The 16,777-nt window shown below is 47.2% G+C and overlaps 1 protein-coding gene across 1 annotated transcript; it reads left to right on the top strand.

Moving 5' to 3' along the window:
- Positions 1-413: 413 nt before the first annotated feature.
- Positions 414-16,532, top strand: LOC125941824 (integrin beta-5-like; the record flags this gene model as incomplete). Its single annotated transcript, XM_049659674.1, has 3 exons — positions 414-559; positions 9,304-9,453; positions 16,383-16,532. Coding segments are annotated over exons 1-3 (362 nt in total), but the record flags the coding sequence as incomplete, so codon positions are not given.
- Positions 16,533-16,777: the final 245 nt, after the last annotated feature.

Here is a 16,777-nt window from a genome sequence, read left to right as displayed (position 1 = left end):
TAGGTTTGATTTGCCCCAGCACGGTCGATATCAGTTTTTTATTTCTCCATAGAAGAGCAACAAGTACTCAGTGTCGCATAACCTGTTAACCACGTTGGTATCAAACAGGCTCGTTGAATAGCGCCACATACAGAGTAGCACACACCCAGTGACTCAAGTTGGTCCAACGCTTGGTTTTGAAGGCAGTTCGTTTGCCACAACAGCACGGTGCACTACCGAACAGGCCATGGACTAGCCAGGGACGCAAGATGGTGTGAAAACGACCACATGTCGACAAACATAACAACAAACAGCGATATGGTCAAAGATACAGTAAAGTGGTTGAAAATCTCACATAAGGCGAATTATATTTTAACTGAAATATTCTGCTCTCCGTTTATTCAACCATTCCCTCATTTTCTTCCCACAGAACTTGCGCTAACTGCAGCTGTCCTTACGGCGAGAGGAAGTGCAATTACTACGGCAACAGGTGCGAATGCATCGACGGGAAATACTACATGCCTGGCTCCAACGAATGCGCCGAAACTGAGTACGAGTGTCTTAACAACGACCTCACGAGGTATGACTCGCATTTAGGTCTGTGACGAGCTTGGCAGCGACCGTGAATTTTTGGGCCTGCGTGGCAAAATTATCTTCTAAGGTGAAGGTTTATTCGCCTACTGTCCCATTGGTTGGCTTTGGTCGGTCGGTCGGTTGGTCGGTCGGTTTGTCTGTCGACGACTGGTCGGGCTCTCATGAACCAAGTGCTGAATTGACTGAGCGAACTTACGAACAAATTTTGAGGTAAGAAAAATCTGATTGAAAAAAGCGTATTCACAAAGCTAGAAGTGTTCGTAAGATCAGCAAGCTTGCGATGCCCGCCGCTACCAAGACGAGCGCTGTAGTCTAAAAAATGCATCTATGTAAGGGTAGCACAGGTGCGAACTTCAGTACTTCCGCCAATAGTAAGCGTAAGTCTATTCACAAAACCCAAACAGCCGTTGCAGATGGCCACTTAAGAAGAAATTTCTACGATAGCGGTATAGCATTCTTACGAACGTCATTATGTCTATGTGCGCCGCTCGAGCTGACGCTGGTAAGCGTTGAAACGCAATGTTGCGGCTGATTCGCCACAGGCCACAACTGATAGCCGAGGATGTAGGAATTGTAGTTAGCGTGCGCTGCTGTAGAAGGCAGTAACAATAATGCTACGGTGGCTAGATGGGTAGGTGTGCCGACCGAGCGTAGTAACACCACTTCTCCGCATCATGACGCAAAATTGGCGCTGCGGACAGTAGAACTGTTCAGCGGTGCGCAACGGCGGCTGCGCTGTGTAGACGAGCTGCGTGTCTGATAGTATCGCTTGCCTCTGATTGTATCTTTGAAGTGCGCGTTATAATACCGTTCTGAGCAGTGTAGGTCAAGCCAGAATGAGGAACTTGTTGTTGTCGTCTAGTCAGAAAAAAATGAAATGCTGAAGTAAATTTTCAAGCTTGGCAATCGGTCACATTTATTGATATAAACGCGGCGCTCGAGCCCATTGCATTAAAGACGTAAATGCATTTTTCCATGCATAAAACAATACTGCAATGGTTTTATACGGTATGTGGAACCGTGTTTACATGATATTCAGTGAGTTCTAATGTTTCAATTTCGAGAAATCCAGCTATTGGTTTTATTGCTGCGTCAGTTACGGTATCTAAATTGGTGCGAGAAGAATTGGGTTGGTAAGTGCATATGGTTCACTGTTTCATTGTAATAAAATAGAGTAATACGTCTTGGGCTAAATTCGTGAATATATTTAAAATACAAGAAACGCTCTCGTAACTTGAGTCAGCAAACGCACCAGCATAAATAGCCTAGCGCCAGCAATGCCGCAACGTTGGTCCACCACATTATAACACTATTCACAGCACACGCCTCATCTTCAGGTGATTCTTCTTCTCCCTGTTGCTTTCGCGCGCCATGTTATTGCCCTTGACAAGAAAGTAAACGCGTATAATTGAACAGAACTTAACAACATCGTTTGTGAGCTCTTTCTTGTGCCGCTTACAGCCGATCAAATTCGGGGGATTCAGCTGCAGAAAGGATGCAAAGTCGGCGATACACTGTTCCTTCGTAACTCATTTAAACTGAAGCACAGCTTGAAGGCGTCTTCGAGCGATGCTACCAGTTTTTTTAGTGCTTCAGAAGGGAGCAACAGCCCTGACCTACTCATTCTGTTGAATTTAGTAATGTCCCTGAGCAATCGGAGCACTTGGTTCTTTGCAGGAACTTCCTTGCTACATAGCCTGCTATATAGAATATCAGCCTAGAATCACTTTTCTTTTCCCTGTAGCAGCGCAGCGGTGCTCGATGTCACAGGCGCTGAGCACCTCATGTGCGGCTTGAAAATTTCCAACGTCGAGGAGCTCATGGACGTACGCTTTTCGGTGTACCGCTTGCTCATTAACGTCGCCGATACAATCTAGCCACCGTACCGATACTGAGCAAGCTACAGAGCAGATCGGGGTGAACGTTTCCACTGTCAGACAGTGGAACAATTCCGCTGTCTTTGTCACAAATTTAGAGCCCGACTTGCAGTTCGGAGCGAAGCAGTAGGTCTCCTTGGTGGTCTTGATTGGTGGAGCAACGCCGCCGTTAATCTCGCCGGTCATTTTTCCGACCTGGAACATTCCACATCGCTTAGGAACTTACAAACAGTACGAGAGATGCGGAGCTCTCCACCTTCGAAACTGACACGAACAGACGACATACAACTATTCCAATACGGGCTTTATTTTTTATTTTTTTATTTTTTTTTTGCTCGCCGCTAGTTCGCCAGCCCCCTGTAGCAGACGACGCGCGCTGCGGAACCGTTCAACTGACCGCAGCGCCAATTTTGCGTCATGACGCGGAGAAGCGGTGAACTACGCTCCAGAGGCGCCAGTCGGCACACCTACCCATCTAGCCACCGTAATAATGCTATGCGGCTAACTTCTTATTGTCTGATAGGCTGTGTTTGTGTATCCGCGCAGTAGCCTCAATTTCCGTACTCGTCATGACACTCTATTGGGTGTTAGCAAACATACGGGCAGTGTCCGCCCCTAACAACCGTCAAGTTTGTCATTAATGTGTGCGGAAACCAATTCTATCGTATTTTTTTTTCTAGTTTTAGCTTTCTCATGCCCATTGGCCTGCGGATGATTATTTTTTTCCACGCTTTGAGGCTATAATTCTCCATGCGAGATGAAACAATGAAAAACGCCTAAACGTTTCTAGTTATCAAAACTTGTCGCGATATCTTCTGTGCTGTTAGCGTCAGCTTTCTCTATTGTAGACCATAGTGCTAATTCAGCACAAAGTTGAAGTGACGTAGTGTCTGTGCCCACGGTGTTGCTCATTATGTGGCCTACGGTGTAAACGTATGCGCACGACGGATGGCAATCATGTCTATATGACGCGGGACGTCAATACGATGAAATAAAAGAAAAGAAATGGCGTATAAAATGACGTACCACCATTGTGCTGATGTGAAATAAAATGCATCTCACGAACGAAGCAAATAATTGTCGCATGCGTCCAAACACGCACACATGCACGCACACTCACAGACTCACACGCTTATGTTTATAACCACAAAGAGACGTATCACTGGAGACACTTCGTATTTGGTAAAAACGAGCGCAGAATAACAATCATAAAGACACCATTACGTTTTCGTTTTGCATGCACAAATCCAGTACAGGCAACAGCAAACGGTAAAAGCAAACGGGAAAAAATGTGCGACAGCAGACGACAGCCACCGCCTTCGTATGATTGGCTGGAGATGCCTATTCTAAACCCCAGACTAACATCAATCTTGGGCGGAACGACTTCACTCACGTATTTTAGTACCTTTCTGCGATGTTATTTCCATAGTTCGCTCCTCTCAATTACGGTGACCTAAGAAACCCTTCATAGCGTTTGTGAATCCAGCGCAAGAATTTTCGTCTAGCCGCAACAGTCTTACGGTGCTCCACGCCTGCTGCGCAGTAGTCAGGCCTACATGACGGCGCGATAAAGCCGGTCACAGAGGCCCGGTATCATAAAATGAACAATGTGCAGCCTGCCCGGCGCTAAGCGCGGTCACTAAAACGCGTCGTATTAGCAAGATCAGGGGTGCTATGCAGGATGCACCGACTTTCTCGTTCGCACGAGTTTTACCCGAGTTTGCTGGATGGAAGTCAGTGAACGGAGATAGCAAGGAACGTGCAAAAACAGCAGGCAAAAAGAAATGTCGAGATAAAGCCGCGTATCACAACATACGCGGCGCGCTTCAGGCACAGAGGACTGCGCCACAAAACGCGCCAGCGCCGCGTATTGTTATCAACGTATTATCGCAATTTAGCAATACCGTCACTGTTCCGCTGTCTATCTGCACACTTGCCGTTAGCCGCTTGCCACGCCTTTCTCGGGCGCGTCAAGGGCGTGCCTCCTCTTTCGAGCACTATCTTCCTATACTCCGTCGAATGCGAACGGGGCACTTGCGGTACATTCTTGCACCTACATTTTCCTTCAATCGAATACTTTGAAATACAACAAATAAAATAAGTAATATTTTATTTCTTAAAGTATCGGTTTTTCGTTTTGAATACTATAAATTTGTGATAAAAAAAGGAAATCGAGTGAATTATTAAATTTTGCACTTTTTTGCCGCGAGTGGCGACAGTGAGGCGAAAGCTTACACGCGGATACACCCAAAAGGGTCGCAAACACGAGAGAGTTCATACGGTGACAAGTCGCCAGGGGCGCTACAGTGCTATTCTTGATAAAGTCGATGCAATAATGACGCATAAAGACAGTCATGACAATGACCTGTCCATTCCCTGTCTATTAGGGGAATGGCAACGCAGCGCTGTGGCATGGCTGTTCACCGCAGGTGCTTTCAGTGAGGCGGCTATTAAGGCCGCCGCTTGACCAACTGAAACGACACTCTAGCCATAGAGACGGGAGCAACTGCTGTCGCTGAAAAATGGATGTGTGTTATTCTAGGGTACGTAGTGACGCAACACAGGGAAAACAGCAGTAGTTTATCTGCGTGCGCAAAGTCTCCGCGATGCATTGTGAAGAAGAGCGTGCATGCCCAGCGACACAATTCATCGCTTGTCACTGCTTTCCCGAGTGAAGGTGCCTCCGTGCGCATGTACGCAGAATTTGATTGTGTTGTTCACTCCAATGTGCTTACCGATTGCCTCTGCTGCTGAGCTAGCAGCGATCGCAGATGGATATCGTAACGACAGCTCAGCAATCGCATTTTGGCGGGTGATGGCTCTTGTGCGCACTTAGGAAATTAGACTTCGAACGCAGGAAAGTTCGCCTCGCAACATTTTTATATAAATACGTATTTGGTGCCGCAGCTAAACGTCGCCTCCCCTCCCTCCTTCCCATCCCCCCACGGCCTTTCGCGCGACGGAAGAAGTCGCGTTTGCTCCATATATATATGCTGATTGTAAAGGAATAAAGATACACCCAATTCTGCAGCCCTTCAGGGAGCCCGGCGCAGAACGCGCGTTTGTTCTCCGCCGTGCGTTCGCTCCCCGTGAAAACGCGCGTCCCTCGCGCCCTTTCACTCGCACATACAACGTCCGGCGCGCGGCCACGATTTCATCGCCGTTGACGTCATACGGAACCTCACGGCGATGGCAACGGCGACGCCGACAGCAGAAATCCTCTTTGAGTGTCCATATATTTGCTATCGCAATAAAACGAGTGGCAAGACTTGCTAGCCCTCCTCGTTTTCACTACGGATTCTCTCGGAGATCAAGGGTCGTCGGTGAAGGTCGCACCGCCGTGGTGAATATATACAGGTTGTCCCAACTATCGTTCAATAATATTTGAAGAAAAAAACTATTATCCTACAGTATAAGATCAAGTGCAAATTGTTTGGAGCCGCGTTGAGAAACTGACAGTATCTTCTTTCCTGGCGCCATTAGTTACCTAAAAGCACTTAAGTACCATTTAAATTGTTGTTATAATAGTCTATATTTCTATTCGTTATAGATAATCCCAAGAGAGGTCAAAGTTAGATTTTTCAAGTGAGATTTCTCATTATTTTTTTCTGCCCAAGAGAGAGAGCGCGCGAGTTTTAAAAAGTTGTCGCAGTTTCACCTGAAAGGCGAAGCATCAATTGCGATAGCAAATTTGAAGAGAGCTGTACGGAGTGATGATAGCAGCTTTATCAGCTGTATAAACTTGGACATGCAGCAGCACCGGCAACACGCAGAACTGTTGTCGACGCCGTCGGCGTTTTGCCCGCGTTCGCTCAAAATGCGTGCGGCGTTGGTGACTGTTGCCGGAGCCTCTGATATAAATAAGCACTGGGTGCCGCAGCTAAACGTCGCCTCCCTTCCCTCTCCCCCCCTTCCCGCATGGCCTGTCGCGCGTCGGAAGAAGGCACGTTTGCTCTACATATATGGTGATTGTAGAGGAGGAAAGAGACGCCTACTTCTGCAGCCCTTAACGCGCAGAACAGTGCAGAACGCGCGTTTGTTCTCCGCCGTGCGTTCACTCCCCGTGAAAGCACGCGTCCCTCGCGCCCTTTCACTCGCACATACAGCGTTCGGCCCGCGGCGACGATTTCATCTCCATTGACGTCATACGGAACCTCACGGCGACGGCGACGGCTACGGCGACGGCGACGCCGACGGCAGAAATCTGCTTTTGAGTGTCCATATAATTGCTATCGCAATAAAAAATATCAATTGACAATGCCCTCGCGACCACGGGATAGAGGCACTGTCAAACAATCTGTGTGGGAAACAAAGGTGTTCTCCTGAGGCGCGCCGCGCAATACCGCTCGTTTTTTTGACACCGCAATCGTCGACGGGACGTTATGACGCGTCGTTGAAAGAACACGCTTGCTGTGATTGCCACCGCTTAAGCCTGTAACATAAGTTTGATTTATTAATTGATTGATTGAATCACACCTTCCGAGCAAAATTGGTTTGATTGCACTGTTTTGCCATGGGACACAGCCGTATAGTACCATTGTGTTTATCCTTTATCGCGGGCTTTGTTTCTTTCCTGAAAAAAATATTAAACACGAAATGTGTGATTTCCTAGATATGTCCTTTTTCGATGTCTCTTCCGATAATCTAGCACCCCCTGCTTCTTATCTTGATGCGTATGCCAACGATAAAAATATTCCGGCAGAACTCACGTAACCATGATGTCGCCCTTAATGCGATTAGCAATAAAATAATGTCGCGACACACAGTATTGCTATAGAGGCTAGAAGGGTTCTCCTAGTGTCGTGAAGGTGCGAGCCTGAGGTGAAATACTTTGCTATGCTCCGACAGATGGCGCCGGCGCTCGCTGGCGGGTTGCGCTTGTGAGCTCCGGCGCTCTCTGCAGCGGGCGCTCGCAAGTGACCGGTGCTTTCCGCAGGTCGCTACTCTTCGCAAGGGAACGCTCGTTCAGAAAACAGGCATGCAATAATGAGAGGTCTCGACAACCTTCCAAAATTAGCGAGCACGCTTACCGCGACGAATAATGAAATAAATCTCTGGTTTGGGCGCGTGGGCCCATACCTCGTTCATACGCCCGTGCAACTGAGATTAAGAGATACAGAAACAAGACGGTGCGCTTGTGATGTGTATCTTGTATTCGTCTCTGCTGCGCTGCTGTTTTAACCAGAGTGATGAAAGATACACAAGCAGCTGCAATAAAACGGAGTCTTACGGGAGAAGCAGCACCGAGCAGCCCACAATTTCGAGGAGAGGCAATTGAATGCAATCTGTTCGTCTCGTGCACATACTTTATTGCATTTATTGCAGCTTTACAAAATTGCACACTATGCTCTACAAAAACACTGTATGCTGAGCGCTTTCAAAATGAATACGTTAGAATTTTTTTTTTTGCACCACGAAGGAATGTATGTACAAAAGCAAAAGGGCATTTTCGCTAGACAGTGTCGTTCTACTGGCATCGCCTCATTTTCAAGAGCTTCTGCTTTTCTTTTTGTGTGTTTCGTTCCATGTTCTTTGCTTTTGTAAAGAACAGTGCAGGCCAGTGTTTCGACAGCTTCAGCTGGGTCGTTATTCGGAGCTCTGCGCTTGCTGGCGGGGTATCGCTGTTGTCCAGGTTTTTCTGCTCTCTTTTTCGGCAGTTGCTTCGTGAATTAACATGGTGGGTCCGGAAAAAACTGTTGGAATGGCGTCTTCAGTAAGCGTCGGACGTTCGCGGTCGAGCTCGACAGTCTGGCCATTAATTACGTGCTTGAACGTTCTTTGAACGAATCGCTCGTCGAAGTGCCGAGAGCATACAACCCACGTTTCACGCACTTTGTCATCTCTCTTGATACACCTAGCCCATTCCTGCAAGCGCACAGGGTCGGATGGAGCGCGGAACAATGAAACCTTTTCTGTAGATAACTTGTAACCGCCCATACAAAGGGGAACAAAACACGTCCTCTCTCTGTTTCTTTTTTTGAAGGCATCGTTACAGAAGTTCAGCACGTTGCAGCGCAACAGGTCACCGCACTACGGTGTCAACGTAAAAAAAGGCGGGAACACGGTAAACACCGTCGCCACACGTGCTACGCAAAACTGTCGACGACTTGTGTCTGCGCATAGGTCTGTGTTCCTTCGGCTCCATGCAAGTAACCCTCCACCGGAGCGCAGCGCCCTCTTCGAACTACGTCGCCAAACATCCAAACTGATTTCTCCTGCGCTTTGGGAAAGGGCGCCCGCTCCCGACACTAGCAGAACCCTTCTAGCCTCTATAGTATTGCCACCACCGAAACGCGTCGTGGATGAGATATGGTGTGCAGTCTAGTTCCTCTCTCGGGCTGCCCACCGAACACGCCGCGTCATCTAGCGGTGCTGCCTTGAAATGCGCGCGTAGGGACTGTGTAAGTATGCATTCGGACAAGTTTGCCTGAATCTATATTTCGTAGGTTTGATTTGCCCCAGCACGGTCGATATCAGTTTTTTTTTTTCTCCATAGAAGAGCAACAAGTACTCAGTGTCGCATAACCTGTTAACCACGTTGGCATCAAACAGGCTCGTTGAAAAGCGCCACATACAGAGTAGCACACACCCAGTGACTCAAGTTGGTCCAACGCTTGGTTTTGAAGGCAGTTCGTTTGCCACAACAGCACGGTGCACTCCCGAACAGGCCATGGACTAGCCAGGGACGCAATCTGGTGTAAAAACGGCCACATGTCGACAAACATAACAACAAACAGCGATATGGTCAAAGATACAGTAAAGTGGTTGAAAATCTCACATAAGGCGAATTATATTTTAAGTGAAATATTCTGCTCTCCGTTTATTCCACCATTCCCTCATTTTCTTCCCACAGAACTTGCGCTAACTGCAGCTGTCCTTACGGCGAGAGGAAGTGCAATTACTACGGCAACAGGTGCGAATGCATCGACGGGAAATACTACATGCCTGGCTCCAACGAATGCGCCGAAACTGAGTACGAGTGTCTTAACAACGTCCTCACGAGGTATGACTCGCATTTAGGTCTGTGACGAGCTTGGCAGCGACCGTTAATTTTTGGGCCTGCGTGGCAAAATTATCTTCTAAGGTGAAGGTTTATTCGCCTACTGTCCCATTGGTTGGCTTTGGTCGGTCGGTCGGTTGGTCGGTCGGCGACTGGTCGGGCTCTCGTGAACCAAGGGCGGAATTCACTGAGCGAACTTACGAACAAATTTTGACGTAAGAAAAATCTGATGAAAAAAGCGTATTCACAAAATTAAACTGTTCGTAAGATCAGCAAGCTTGCGATGCCCGCCGCTGCAAAGACGAGCACTGTAGTCTAAAAAATACATGTATGTAACGTTGCGCAGGTACGAACTTCAGTACTTCCGCCAATAGTAAGCGTAAGTCGATTCACAAAGCCCAAACAGCCGTTGCAGATGACCACTTAAGAAGAAATTTTTACGATAGCGGTATAGCATTCTTACGAACGTCATTATGTCTATGTGCGCCGCTCGAGCTGACGCTGGTAAGCGTTGGAACGCGCTGTTGCGGCTGATTAGACACAGGCCACAACTGATAGCCCAGGAGTGCGCGTGCGTATATCTTTGTGGCGCACTGTGATTTCTCATCTCAAAGTGCATCGAGCTGTTTGAGTGCATAATTGTAGTGAGCGTACGCTGCTATGGAAGGCAGTAACATTAATGCTGTGCGGCGAACTTCTGCCTAATGTCTGATATAGGCTGTTCTTGTGTATGCGCGCAGTAGCCTGAATTTTCGTACTCGTCATGACATTCTTTTGGGTGTTAGCAAACATAAGTTCAGTCAGTGTCCGTACCTAACAACCGTCAAGATTGTCATTGATGAGTTCGGAGCCCAATTATAAGGCATCTTTTTCTAGTTTTAGCTTTTTCATGCTCATTGGGCTGCGGATGATTATGTTTTTCCACGCTTTGAGGCTATAATTCTCCATGCAAGATGAAACAATGAAAAAACGCCTAATATAGTTTCTATAGTTATCCAAACTTGTCGCTGCACAATGTACAGTCGTCTTCTGTGCTGTTAGCGTCAGCTTTCTCTAATGTAGACCATATCGTTAATTCAGCACAAAGTTGAAGTCACGTAGTGTCTGTGCCCACGGTGTTGCTTATTATGTGGCCTACGGTGGGAACGTATGCGTTCGAAGGATGGCAATCCTCTCTATGATATGACGCGGGACGTCAATACGATGAAATAAAAGAAAAGAAATGGCGTATAAAATGACGTACCACCATTGTGCTGATGTGAAGTAAAATGCATCTCAGGAACGAAGCGAATAATTGTCGCATGCGTCCAAACTCGCACGCACGCACGCACGCACGCACTAACACGCTTATGTTTATAACCACAGTGAGACGTATAACTGGAGACGCTTCGTTTTTGGTGAAAACCAGCCCAGCATAACACTCATGAGGACACCATTACGTTTTTGTTTTGCACGCACAAGTCCAGTACAGGCAACAGCCAACGGTAAAAGCAAACGGGAAAAAATGTGCGACAGCCACCGCCTTCGTATGATTGGCTGGAGATGCCTATTCTAAACCCCGAGACTAACATCAATCTTGGGCGGAACGACTTCACTCACGTATTTTAGTACCTTTCTGCGATGTTATTTCCATAATTCGCTCCTCTCAATTACTGTGACCTAAGAAACCCTTCATAGCGTTTGTGAATCCCGCGCAAGAATTTTCGTCTAGCCGCAACAGTCTTACGGTGCTCCACGCCTGCTGCGCAGTAGTCAGGCCAACATGACGGCGCGCTAAAGCCGGTCACAGAGGCCCGGTATCATGAAATGAACAATGTGCAGCCTGCCCGACGCTAAGCGCGGTCACTAAAGCGCGTCGTATTAGCAAGATAACCATTGACGTCGCTCGAATTATGCTGCCTTGTGCGCTCTCCCGGCGGCGCACAGTTCGATCACTTAATTCAGTGCGTTTGGACAAAGCTACAACATTTCTATGTAATTAGCGCTGTAAGGGCTTATTGTAGAGATCGTATTGAAGGATTGAACGAACTTCACATAAAGGTCGGGATGCTTGCGGCATACGCCTGACAACTGAATAGTTATTTCATTGATGTGTAACTTCCATATTGGCCGTCAGACAGCACAAGTATCCGCAACTTCTGAGGCTTCTACTCTGACTCAGTGATAGCTGTGGCTTCATATGTTTTAATTAACCGCTAGAAATAGTGTGAAAATACTTATAGAGGAAATGGTCAGGCCACGAGACACAATCTCTCCAGTTATACCAATAGAATCCTTAGAAGTATTCAAGCTATTAGACTTCGGAGGCTCGAGGGCGATGATCAACGGCGAATATGTCAACAACCTTCAGCTTGCCGATGACATTTCCCTGTTCAGAAACGCTGGAGACACATTGCAACAATTGATTGAGGACCTTAACCGAGAAAGTGTGAGAGTAGGTTAACATAGGTAATGTTGAATAACCTGTCAAACAAACAAAAATCCATGATCGGCAGTCAGGCCCTAGAGTATGCAAAGAAGTAAGCTTATATTGGTCAATTACTCATAGGGAACCCTGATCATGCGACGGAAATTTACATTAGAATGAAAATGGATCAGAGTGCATACGGCCGCCATTATTAAATCGTGACCGGGAGCTCACCGCTGTCGTTGAAAAGAAAAGCGTACAATCATTCCATTCTTCCAGTACTATTATATGGGGCTGAAATTTTGAGGTTAACAATGAAGTGTGAGAATAAGTTAAGAACCAGTCAAACAAGCGATGGAACAAGAAATGTTATGCCTAACTCAAAGAGAGAGGAAGAGAGCACTGTGAATCAGACAGCAAACGCGTGTAGTGTTAGTTGAAATTAAGCGGAAAAATAGGAGCTGGGCATGCCACGTAATTTAAAGGGCAGATATGCGGTGTTAATTAGAACTACAGTGTGGATGCTGGTGTAAAGGAAGCGCAGTCGGGGGACGGCGGAAAATTAGGTGGGATAATAAAAATCAGGAAATTTGCTGGCATAATTTGAAATAAGCTAGCACAGGTTAGGGGTAGTTATAGATCGCTGGCAGAGGCCTTCGCCCTGCAGTGAACTTACAAGTACGCTGATGACGGTCGAGAACATACAAACTTCGTGCGGAATTTTAGCGGACTGTTGCTCTGGAGCCGCATTTCGCTTCGTACGAAGAACTTACAACAAATCTGTGACATATGCAGCCCGCTTGTATTGAAACGATAACGCACTGATCGGAAAAATATTCCTTCCTGAGAGATTTAGCATATTTAAAACATGCCCAATCTTACAGTACTGGCGGTATACAGATTTGAAAATGCCCTTACGCACGCACAAATTACGCTCACCAAGGGATCCGCTACATGTTTAGACTATATATTATTGCGATAGCAATTATATGGACACTCCAAAGCAGATTTCTGCCGTCGCCGTCGCCGTCGCCGTGAGGTTCCGTATGACGTCAATGGAGATGAAATCGTCGCCGCGCGCCGCCGAACGCTGTAGGTGGGAGTGAAAGGGCGCGAGGGACGCGCGCTTTCACGGGGAGTGAACGCACGGCGGAGAACAAACGCGCGTTCCGCGCCGTGCTTGCTTAAGGGCTGCAGAAGTAGGCGTCTATTTCCTCCTTTACAATCACCATATATGTAGAGCAAACGCGCCTTCTTCTGACGCACGAAAGGCCATGGGGGGGGGGGGGGGGGGAGGGAAGGGAGGGGACGTTTAGCTGCGGCACCAAGTACCTATTTAAATCAGAGGCTCCGGCAACAGTCACCAACGCCGCACGCATTTTGTGCGAACGTGGGCAAAACGCCGATGGCGTCGACAACAGTTCTGCGTGTTGCCGGTGCTGCTGCATGTCCAAGTTTATACAGCTGATAAAGCTACTATCATTACTCCGTATGGCTCTCTACATATTTGCTATCGCAATTGATGCTTCGCCTTTCAGGTGAAACTGCGACAACCTTTTTATTGCGATAGCAATTATATGGACACTTAAAAGCAGATTTCTGCCGTCGGCGTCGCCGTCGCCGTCGCCGTCGCCGTGAGGTTCCGTATGACGTCATTTCGAGAAGAAATCGTCGCCGCGCGCGGAACGCTGTATGTGCGAGTGAAAGGGCGCGAGGGGCTCGTCTTTCACGGGGAGTGAACGCACGGCGGAGAACAAACGCGCGTTCTGCGCCGTGCTCGCTTAAGGGCTGCAGAAGTAGGCGTCTCTTTTCTCCTTTACAATCACCATATATGTAGAGCAAACGCACTTTCTTCCGACGCGCGAGAAGCCGTGGGGGAGGGGGAGGGAAGGGAGGCGACGTTTAGCTGCGGCACTAAGTGCCTATTTATATCACAGGCTCCGGCAACAGTCACCAACGCCGCACTCATTTTGAGCGAACGCGGGCAAAACGCCGATGGCGTCGACAACAGTTCTGCGTGTTGCCGATGCTGCTGCATGTCCAAGTTTATACAGCTGATAAAGCTAATATCATTACTCCGTATAGCTCTCTACAAGTTTGCTATCGCAATTGATGCTTCGTCTTTCAGGTGAAACTGCGACCACTTTTTTTATAACATGCGTTTATATTACACCTGCGTGTAAAATACACCCACTAATTTACTACGAAGTTTCAAATTATATAATATTGCGGTCTTCTTTTTTTCAAGCATAGCTGCTGTTGCTTTGTGAAACGGGTGAAATACTTTGTCAAGCTTTGATAGACGCTTGCTCTCCAGCCGCACCATCACTGTCGTGACTGACTGTATGTCTCCTATAATGTTGGAATAAATGATTGATTGTTTGATTGATTGATTGATTGATTGATTGATTGATTCACTCATTGAATGTAAGAGTACCGCTCAACCTACAACGTTAGATGGTTGTAATCGAGTTGTTGAAATATCTTCCAACTTATGTGATCGAATGCATATACGTCATCTGGCACATTCTGCAGAGGTCTTCTTCCGCTCTTCAGAGTCCGCTTCGGTCAGAAATTCCATCGGGCGAGGCGAGTCGATGCAAAGCCGATTAGCGACCACTGGTGTCCTTCTATACCATCCACCCGATGTACTAAAATTTTGATGACGCGAGCGCTATCTCGCGCTCCTCGACCTACTGAAGGCGGAGTCACTGCCCACAAGATTCTATCACGTGACCCCTGGTGTGAGCGGAGAAGAAGGAGCGTCGGAATTCACACTGCACTGCCTGCGGAATCTACCCATGCTTTTTAGGCTGCACAACCTGCGATATCGGCCTACGAACAAGGCCACAACTTAGAGACACACATAGTCCATATAAGGATAAGTGGTGTTAGCTTCCAATGCAGGCACTCTGTTCAAAATTATTCTTGGAGCGTCACTGATCACGTGACAGACCGGGCGAAATAAAACATAACAGTATATATATTGGGATCAATTCAATAGAGAGCTACCTATGTACATAATCTTCGCGATCGAGGTGCTAAATCTATGCTTAAACAGAGCGCCACGACTATTGTATACAGCACAATAGAAAAATGAGAGAGATGTAGAAACAGGCCTAAAAACGAGTGACAAGACTTGCTAACCCTCCTCGTTTCCACTACGGATTCTCTCGGAGATCAAGGGTCGTCGGTGAAGGTCGCACCGCCGTGGTGAATATATACAGGTTGTCCGAACTGCCGTTCAATAATATTAGAAAAAAAAACAATTATCCTAGAGTATAAGATCAAGTGCAAATTGTTTAGAGCCGCGTTGAGAAACTGACAGTATCTTCTTTCCTGGCGCCATTAGTTACCTAAAAGCACTTAAGTACCATTTAAATTGTTGTTCTAATAGTCTATATTTCTGTTCGTTATAGATAATCCCAAGAGAGGGCAAAGTTAGATTTTTCGAGTGAGATTTCTCATTATTGTTTTCTGTCGAAGAGCGAAAGCACGCGAGTTTTTAAAAAAATATCAATTGACAATGCGCTCGCTACCACGGGATAGCGGCGCTGTCGAACAATCTGTGAGGGAAACAAAGGTGTTCTCCTGAGGCGCGCCGCCCAGGACAGCTCGTTTCCTTGACACCGCAATCGTCGATGGGATGTTATCGCGCGTCGTTGAAAGAACACGCTTGCTGTGATTGACACCGCTTGACCCTGTAACAGATGACTGATTGATTGATTGATTGATTGATTGATTGACACCTTCCGAGCAAAATTGGTTTGATGGCACTGTTCTGCCATGCACACAGCCGCATAGTGGCAGTGTGTTTATCCTATTTCGCGGGCTTTGTTTCTTTGCTACAAAAAAATAATGAACACGAAATATGCACTTTCCTAGATATATCCTATTTTGATGTCTTTTCCGATAATCTAGCACCCCCTGATGCTTATCGTGATGACTATGCCAATGATGAAAATATTAAGGCAGAACTCATGTAACCAATAATGTCGCCCTTAATGCGATTAGCAATAAAATAATGTCGCGACACACAGTATTGCCACCGCCGAAACGCGTCGTGGATGAGGTATGGTGTGCGGTCTAGTTCCTCTCTTGGGCTGCCCACCGAACACGCCGCGTCATCTAGTGGCGCTGCCTAGAAATCCGCCCGTAGGGACTGTGTAAATATGCATTTGGACAAGTTTGCCCGATTCTATATTTCATATGTTCGATTTGCCCCAGCACGGTCGATATCAGTTTTTTTTCTCTCTCTCTCATTGAGAGCAACAAATACTCAGTGTCGCATAACCTCGTTGGCATCAAAGAGATTCGTTGAAAAGCCCCACATACAGAGTGGAACACACCCAGTGACTCAAGTTGGTCCAACGCTTGGTTTTGAAGTCAGTACATTTGCCACAACAGCACGGTATCGACAAATATGCAGTAATCGGGTTGAAAATCTCACATAGTGCAAATTTTATTTTACCTGAAATATTCTGCTCCCCGTTTCTTCAACCATTCCCGCATTTTCTTCCCACAGAACTTGCGCTAAATGCAGCTGTCCGCCAGGCGAGAAGAAGTGCTATGGCCCCGGGAACAAGTGCGAATGCATCAATGGGAAATACTACATGCCTGGCTCCGACGAATGCGTCGAAACTGAATACGAGTGTCTTACCGACGTCCCCACGAGGTATGACTCGCATTTAGGTCTATGACAAGCTTGGTAGCAACTGTGAATTTTTCGGCGTGTGAGGCAAAGTTATCTTCTAAGGTGAAGCTTCATTGGCCTACTGTCCCATTGGTTGGCTTTGGTCGGTGGGTCGGTCGGTCGGTCGGTCGGTCGGTCGGTCGTTCTCTCGGGCGGTCTATCGGCGACTGGTCGGGTTCTCGTGGAGTAGATTCCACCGCACACAATAGAATGGAAAAACGCGCCCG

The sequence above is a fragment of the Dermacentor silvarum genome, unplaced genomic scaffold, assembly GCF_013339745.2.
Source record: "Dermacentor silvarum isolate Dsil-2018 unplaced genomic scaffold, BIME_Dsil_1.4 Seq39, whole genome shotgun sequence".
NCBI lineage: Eukaryota > Metazoa > Arthropoda > Arachnida > Ixodida > Ixodidae > Dermacentor > Dermacentor silvarum.
Note: the sequence above shows the minus strand (reverse complement) of the source record. Positions and strands in the feature narration are given on the sequence as shown.